The sequence below is a fragment of the Chrysemys picta genome, chromosome 6 (genome assembly GCF_011386835.1).
Source record: "Chrysemys picta bellii isolate R12L10 chromosome 6, ASM1138683v2, whole genome shotgun sequence".
NCBI lineage: Eukaryota > Metazoa > Chordata > Testudines > Emydidae > Chrysemys > Chrysemys picta.
This window is the reverse complement of record NC_088796.1, coordinates 127823517-127832189: the sequence shown is the minus strand read 5'-3', so window position 1 is coordinate 127832189 and position 8673 is coordinate 127823517. Positions and strand designations below refer to the sequence as shown.

Sequence of the window (8673 nt, the reverse complement as noted above, 5' to 3'; positions counted from 1 at the left end):
TTGAGCATCTTCAACTCTTCAAGAAGTTATTGGGAGTTTAGGGCATTCAGAACGCTCAGAAATACTCAGCACTTTGTTGGAGGATCTGTCCTAAATTAATATCAGAAGTGAGAACCACTCACTTGTCTTACCAGTCAAAGTGAAGATGCAGCGAAGATGCTACTTATAAATGGACAGGTATGTGTTAAAAGAATTAGTCTACAAACAGCCAGTTCTCAATAAAGTAAGCAACAAACTTGCCTAAGGGCATGGCTACCATTATACCTATGGAGATATACCTATCTATCTCACAGAACTGGAAGGGACCCTGAAGGGTCATAGAGTCCAGCCCCCTGCCTTCACTAGCAGGACCAAGTACTGATTTTTGCCCCAGATCCCTAAGTGGCCCCCTCAAGGATTGAACTCACAACCCTGGGTTTAGCAGGCCAATGCTCAAACCACTGAGCTATCCCTCCTCCCGCCCCCTCTGCCATTAGTAAGGCAATTGATATAATCATCCTCCTAATTAACATATTAAAAATAAGACTTTCAGTGGTTGATGACCATTTGAATACATTAACCTCAACAATATTCAGCTGGGCCTTGATCCTTGATGTATGGTTAGTCCATCATTACAAAGCTTTAAAATAAATGCCTTCTTTTAAACCAACGATGCTGTAAGCACATTAAAGCATTCCAAATAGTTCTTGATTTTTCTTTTTGGATATACTCAACCAACCAGAGTGGGGAGAACAATCTGAAACATTTCACCGGTGGCCGCAAACAATAGACGATACCAGTGGAGAAATAAAAGCAGATCTGAAGCCTTTTAAGAGAAAAAGAATGAAAGAATGGTCTCCAAATCATCCTACTTCCCTATTAAATGCCAAATGCCAAGAACAGGAGCAACCTCTACACATGAAAGGAGAAACTCATTTTTGTTCTGTAAACATTCCACAGCAGGTGTCACAGGATGTAGCTAGGTTAGCACCTATACTAATGTCTACGGTGGCGGTGTTCCCCCCCCCCCCCCCAGGAAATATGTTTTATAACAATTTTATGCAGCAATTTTGCATTTCCTATAAAGGATTTTCAGCAATTTTAAACACTGATTACTACATAGTAAAAAGGAGACTAATTCCCTTTCAATGAAGAGAGTTATAAAGGATAGTAACACGTAGGTACATGTATAGCATTTGTGACAGAAAATTTGTGTGTGCTACATACCTAATGTCTGACATAGGCTAAGAGATGATAACTTCATACAAATTTAAAAAACTCCATTATAATACAGCGCTCCTCTGGATGTTTTCAAAATTTTGGCACATTTAAAGAGAAAGAAAGATGACGACTCCAAAAAAAATAAGAATGAAGGGCATTAAAACAATGAGAAATCATAATAAAACCCCTTCCTGAAATGAGAAATAACAGTGGTAACAAGGAATAAAGATAGAGAAAGGATGCTAGTTGCATTTCCTGAAACGTCACGTGGAACAAAGTATGCCTGGATCACAGGGCTGATTCCTTTCTAAAGGCCAGGCTTCTCTACCTTGCTGTAGCTGGTTGGACATGCCCAGGGTAAGATCTCCTTGTGCTGGTGGCTTGCCTTTGTCTAGCCAGGAAGGACTGTCCGGAGCCTGTACTAGCCAGTCTATCTTCTGCAGCTTTTTTATGCAGAGTCATTCCCTATGAATAAAGACAAACTCATTAGTGAATATTAGTGCATACTACTCAACATGGTGTCCATTTACCACTTGTCTTTCCTTTGCGTTATCAGCACCATCTAACCTGTTTGGGTCTGACATTTTGCCAGAGAATTGTGTGAAAAATGTCTATTTTTGCAAGCGTAAAAAGGCTGCTTTACTTTCAAAGTTTGTAGTAACCACACAAAACGGTTTCAAGGAGAGTAAGTTATGCCCTCCCATACTTGAGCATGCTTTTCTGCATGCAGCCATACATTGCCTGGGCACTCTCTCTTTTTTTTTTTTAAGTTATTTTCAAATAAAATTAAAGTGCATCTCTCAACTTTTAGAAATGCATTTCTCCCACATGGAAATATCAGCAAATGATAAACGGCAGGAATTTGTTCTGAGAGAAAACACAGATATGTTTGCTGTTGATGGTTGCAGCAGGAGCTAATTGGCCATGCTGTCTCCTGACTGCTCATTGGCTGGGAGAGACGAAAAATGAAAATTCCTGACAGCAGGAGCTCAGACAGGCCGAACTGAGAGAAGCAGAAGACAGAGACACTGTCCCGGGCAGTGGAGAAGAACAGAGGCCTAACCTGGAAGGAAGAAGCAGCTGAAGCTATAGCCACCCGTCTGGACCTGCAGAATAACCAGCCAGCTGAACTAGCAGCATTCCCACTTGGGCCTTGTCTGTCCCAGCAAACCATCCCCGGGCAGACTCAGCTTAGACCAGCCGAAGAGTTCTTTTGCCAGTATGCTTTATGACAGTCCCTAAACAAAATAAACCATATCAGCAAAAGCACTTTTTTGCTGGTCTAACTGCATCTCCACTAGGTCTTCTGCTAGCATAGTTATGCTGGTTAGGAATCGGACTTTTTCACCCTCCCAACAGGCATAGCTATGCCAGCGAAACTTTAAAGTGTAGACAAGGCCTGAGAAACAAGGAGGCCTAAAGGGACCCGGTCATTTCAGAGAAAAAAGAGCAACAGAAACTTGTGAGTGGAACAGGAAAAAGAGCAATGTTATTTCCATGCTGCTGTGACTATATACAGCCCTTCAAAAATTCGTGACACACAAAATCTCTGGCACATGGAATTTACAAACCAACATATATGATATAACAGGCAACACTTTGAACACAAATGGGGAGGGGAGGTCTAGCAGTTTAAGTACAGGATTTGGAATCAGGGATTCCCGGGTTCTTCTTCGAGTGCTTGCTCATATCCATTCCATTAGGTGTGTGCGCGCCGCGTGCACGATCGTCGGAAGATTTTTACCCTAGCAACACCGGCGGGTCGGCTGTGGAGCCCCCTAGAGTGGCGCCTTCATGGCGCTGAATATATACCCCAGCCGACCCGGCGCCCCCTCAGTTCCTTCTTACCGCCCCTGACGGTCGTTGGAACTGTGGAGCGCTGCTTAGCTGTTCTCCACTCTCCCTAGCTTAGTTCGTTATTCGCAGTTATAGTTATAGTTATAGTCCTAGTGTTTATAGTTAAATAGTTCAGTAGTTTTAAGAGTTGTCTAGTTGTTATAATAGTTCAGGGGATTAAGGGGGTCGTCTCCCCCTTTCTCCCCCGGCCGCGGGGCCGGGCTCATGCCCAACGCTCCCGGCTTCAAGCTGTGCGCCTCCTGCGCTAAGCCTATGCCCACGAGCGACCCGCACGATTCCTGTCTGAAGTGCCTGGGAGAGTCCCATCAAACAGATAAGTGCAAGATCTGTAAGGCCTTCAGACCAAGGACCAAGAAGGAGCGGGACTTTCGGCTCCGGCAACTCCTGATGGAGGCGGCACTTAGTCCGGACGCTCCATCTACAAGTCAGGCCCCGGCACCTAGCGCCTCGGTGCGCAGTGCCCTGGCGGCACCGGCCATGACGACCACGCGAGTGGCGTCAGATGAGCCTTCCCGGCACCGGACCTCGTCGGCACCGCAAGCACAGCAAGTGCCTCGGCGCCGGTCATTATCCCCAGGGCATAAGAAAGCCCATAAGACGGGGACCTCCGTGCCGAAGACGCTGGCTCCCCCAGTGCCGGGGGTAGAGCCGCGTACGCCGGTGGAGCACCGGAAACAGGTGCCTCCAGCACCGTCGACTCCGGCGCCGAGGCCGTTGAGTCCGGTGCAGACGGCGTCTCCACCGAGGCCGGCGGTGATACAGTGCCTCCCGTCGACGCCAGAGACCTTCGCGGCGGCGAGAGACTTAATAGCTCTCACGGAGCCGGCACCGCCTCAACCACCGGCACCGACGGCACCGTTGCCTCGCCCGGTCCAGTCGAAGGGGAAACCTGCCTTGATGCGCCCTCCATCACAAGGGCTGGAACCTCGGCACCGATCCAGGTCCCGAAGCAGGTCCCCACGCCGCTCGCAGTCCCGGCACCGAATATCACCTCGGCACCGGTCGTACTCGCGGCCAAGATCTTCTTCGCGGCACCGCTCTACGTCTCGGCACCGCTATGATCGTCGGCACCGATCAACGTCGAGACGTAGTTCTCGGCACCGCTACGGTCGCCGCTCGACGTCGAGAGGCCGCTCCCGGTACTGGGCATACTCCAGGTCCTCGTCGAGGTCCAGATCCGACTCCCGGCACCGACGAGGTCATCGGCACCGGTCGCGGTCCCGGCACTGATCGCCGGCACCGCGTGGAGATAGATCATCTCCAGACCGGCACCGTGCGGCACCGCAGCCCACGGGAATCGTCTCGACGCTCTCGGCACCGCCATGGCCATCGAGATCGGGGTCTCGCTCCTCGGAGGACCTCTCGAGATCTGCATACCCCCCTCAGGGGCAAGCCGAGGAACAGGACTTGGGCCATTGGCAGAACATAACAGAGGACCATTCTCATGGCCCATCTCACTGGTCGTTTTGGACCCCGTGGGCGTACCATCGGGCGCAAGGGGCTCCAGTTGCTTCGACCTCTCGCTCCGGTCACTCTGTTAGAAGGGCCCCGGAGTCCACCATCTCTCGGCCTCCGCCAGGGGGCATGGAGGCTTCCGTGTCCGCACCACCTGACGCCCTGGACTCAAGCGCAGGTGATGCTCCGGCCCAGGAGCAGGGAGACCAGGACCCTCCCTTGGATCCTGTTCCACCGGAGGCATCTTCCTCTTCCTCTCCGGATGAGGCAGTGGCGGGCACATCGTGCACAGGTCCACCTCCAATAGATCTTCGGGCTCACCAAGATCTTCTGCGTCGGATGGCCCGTAATATGGACCTGCAGGCGGAGGAGATAGTGGAGGTGCACGACCCCATCGTGAATATCCTCGGAGCGGATGCCCCATCGAGGGTGGCGTTACCCCTGATCCGCACGATACAAGCCAATGTATCTACGATATGGCAGACTCCTGCCTCTATCCCACCCACAGCGAGAGGGGTGGAAAGGAAATACCTTGTCCCGTCTAAAGACTACGGGTACTTGTATACCCACCCCCAGCCGTGTTCACTGGTGGTGGCATCAGTGAACGCAAGGGAGCGCCACGGTCAGCAGGCCGCAGCGCCCAAATCGAAGGAGGCTAAGCGCCTCGATTTATTCGGCCGTAAAGTTTACTCAGCCGGAGGGCTGCAACTTAGAGCGGCTAATCAACAGGCGCTCTTGAGCCGCTATAGCTTTAACTCCTGGAACTCTATGGGGAAGTTCAAGGAGTTGGTTCCCCAAGAGTCCAGGGAGGAGTTTGGAGCCCTGGTGGAGGAGGGTAAGAAGGTGGCTCGGACCTCCTTACAGGCCTCCTTAGACATAGCGGACTCTGCTGCGAGAACCCTGGCCTCAGGTATCGCTATGCGGAGGATCTCCTGGCTCCAGGTTTCGGGTCTGCCTCAGGAACTGCAGCAAACCCTGCAGGATCTGCCCTTTGAAGGACAAGGGCTGTTTTCAGAAAAGACGGACTCTCGCCTGCAGAGCCTCAAGGACTCCAGGACGATCATGCGTTCCTTGGGGATGCATGTTGTGGGCCCTCAGCGTAGGCCATTTAGACCGCAGCCTCAGCGCTTCTACCCCCCCCCCCCCCCCGCCTCGTCAGAGACAGGACTCGACCCGGAGGCGAGGGCGAGGTGGTAGAAGAAGGTGGACCGGACCCCAACCTGGTCAGAACCAGGGGCCACCTAGACCACCTTCAGGCCCCAGGCAGAACTTTTGAAGGTGCGGTCGAGGACGGCGCCCCAGTCATCCCACAGGATCCAGCCCCATCCTTTCGGGATCGCCTTTCCCATTTCCACCGTGCCTGGTCCCTTATAACTTCGGACCGTTGGGTCCTTCGCATGGTGGACAGGGGATATGCTATCCAGTTTTCTTCAATCCCCCCCTCCTCCCCCCCTTCCCCGTCCCTCTTCAGGGACCCTTCTCACGAGCAACTTCTTATACAGGAAGTTTCCACGCTCCTTGCTATGGGGGCCATAGAGGAGGTTCCAGTGGAGTTAAGGGGCAGGGGATTCTATTCCCGTTACTTCCTCATTCCCAAGTCCAAAGGAGGTCTGCGACCCATCTTGGACTTGCGCGGACTCAACAAATTCGTAGTAAAGTTGAAGTTCCGCATGGTCTCTTTGGGGACCATTATCCCTTCCCTCGATCCTGGAGACTGGTTCGCCGCCCTCGACATGAAAGATGCATACTTTCACATCGCAATTTACCCGCCTCACAGACGCTTCCTGCGGTTCGTGGTAAGCAAGGTGCACTACCAATTTGCAGTCCTTCCCTTCGGCCTATCCTCGGCCCCAAGGGTCTTCACGAAATGTATGGCTGTCGTGGCAGCGTACCTTCGTCGGCAAGGGATACAGGTGTTCCCGTACCTAGACGACTGGCTGGTACGCGGTCGCACCAAAGAGCAAGTTCGAGCTCACGTCCACATAATAGTGCACACATTCAACAAGTTGGGCATCCTACTCAACAAGGACAAATCCACTCTAGAACCTACCCAGAGAATAGAATTCATCGGCGCAGTTCTAGACTCCAGGCGTGCACAAGCCATCCTGCCAGACAACCGCTTTTGCACCATCACGAGCCTCATTCAAGGGCTCAAGGCCTTCCCAACTACCACGGTGAGGTCGTGCCTTACCCTGCTGGGTCACATGGCTTCTTGCACGTACGTAACCAGGCATGCCAGACTTCGGCTTCGCCCACTCCAGACCTGGGTGTCATCAATATACCGCCCACATCGGGACAGCCTGAACATGGTGGTCACGGTCCCGAACTCGGTCCTGACCTCCCTCACCTGGTGGCTAGATCGCAATGTGGTTTGCGAGGGGATGCCGTTTCACGCCCCACAACCCTCTCTGCACCTGGTCACAGACGCTTCATCTCTGGGTTGGGGCGCCCATCTCAACGAACACCATACCCAGGGCCTGTGGACTGCACCTCAGCTAGCCCTGCACATCAATGTTCGGGAACTGATGGCGGTGCGCCTGGCGTGCCAGGCATTTCTCAACCTCCTACGTGGCCGCTGTGTGCTAGTTCTCATCGACAACACCACGGCCATGTTTTACATCAACAAGCAAGGAGGAGCACGTTCGTCAATTCTATGCCAAGAGGCCATGCGCCTGTGGGACTTCTGCATCGCCCACTCAATCCATCTCATGGCATCGTTCCTCCCTGGAGTCCAGAACACTCTGGCGGACCGACTCAGCAGGTCCTTTCAAACACACGAGTGGTCTATCCGTCCGGACATCATACATTCCGTTTTCCAGAAGTGGGGGTTTCCCCAGATAGACCTGTTTGCATCTCGAGACAACAGGAAGTGCCACGTGTTCTGCTCCCTGCAAGGTCGAGCTCCGGGCTCCCTCTCGGATGCGTTTCTCCTTCCCTGGAAAGACCACCTGTTTTACGCCTTCCCTCCGTTTCCTCTGGTTCACAAGGTACTGCTCAAATTGCGCAGAGACCAGGCACAGGTGATTCTGATCGCCCCAGCGTGGCCGAGACAACATTGGTACACCACGCTGTTGGAGCTCTCGGTTCGGACACCGATCCCGCTTCCATTATGCCCGGATCTCATCTCTCAGGACCACGGCCGCCTGCGTCACCCCGACCTGCAATCACTCCACCTCACGGCGTGGCTGCTCCATGGTTCACCCAGGCAGAGCAGCAGTGCTCGCACACTGTCCAACAGATTCTGCTGAGCAGTAGGAAGCCCTCAACACGGACCACATACTTGGCCAAGTGGAAGCGGTTCTCCTGGTGGTGCGAACAACGAGCCACGTCCCCGTTACAGGCACCTATTCCTCTCATATTGGAATATCTCCTCTCCCTAAAACAGCAAGGGTTGGCGATATCTTCCATTAGAGTTCACCTGGCCGCTATATCGGCCTTTCACCCAGGGGAACTCGCGTCTTCGGTATTCTCTAACCCGATGGTCGTTAGATTCCTCAAGGGCTTAGACCGGATGTACCCACAACAACGTCAGCCCGTTCCGACGTGGGACCTCAACCTGGTTCTCTCCAAGCTCACAGGTCCTCCATTCGAGCCACTGGCCACCTGTTCACTTCTGTACCTATCCTGGAAGACAGCCTTCCTCGTAGCCATCACCTCAGCAAGGCGCGTTTCTGAACTCAGGGCGCTTACATCCGAGCCCCCTTACACAGTTTTCCATAAGGATAAAGTGCAGCTCCGCCCACATCCTGCCTTTCTCCCTAAGGTGGTTTCTCCTTTTCATATCAACCAGGATATATTTCTCCCGGTCTTTCATCCTAAACCACATGCTACTCGCCAGGATCAACGTTTGCATTCTCTGGACGTACGCAGGGCCCTGGCCTTCTATATTGACTGCACAAGGCACTTTAGAAAGACGACGCAACTCTTCGTTGCAGTGGCCGACCGAATGAAAGGCTCACCGGTCTCCTCACAACGCCTATCCTCCTGGATTACGTCTTGCATCCGGACTTGCTACGACCTGGCAGGTGTCTCAGTACCACACCTCACCGCTCACTCCACGAGGGCCCAAGCTTCCTCGACGGCTTTCCTGGCGCAAGTTCCGATCCAGGACATTTGTAGAGCTGCGGTTTGGTCGTCAGTCCACACGTTTACAGAACACTA

The 8673-nt window shown here is 52.8% G+C and overlaps 1 protein-coding gene across 1 annotated transcript in view; it reads right to left on the bottom strand.

The window, feature by feature from the left end:
- Nucleotides 1-690: 690 nt before the first annotated feature.
- HOOK3 (hook microtubule tethering protein 3) overlaps nucleotides 691-8673 on the bottom strand; it is a 113533-nt gene continuing 105550 nt past the window's right edge. Inside the window, 1 exon segment of the mRNA XM_008172652.3 lies at nucleotides 691-1665. Coding sequence (XP_008170874.2) covers nucleotides 1525-1665 — 141 coding nt within the window. The 3' untranslated portion in view covers nucleotides 691-1524.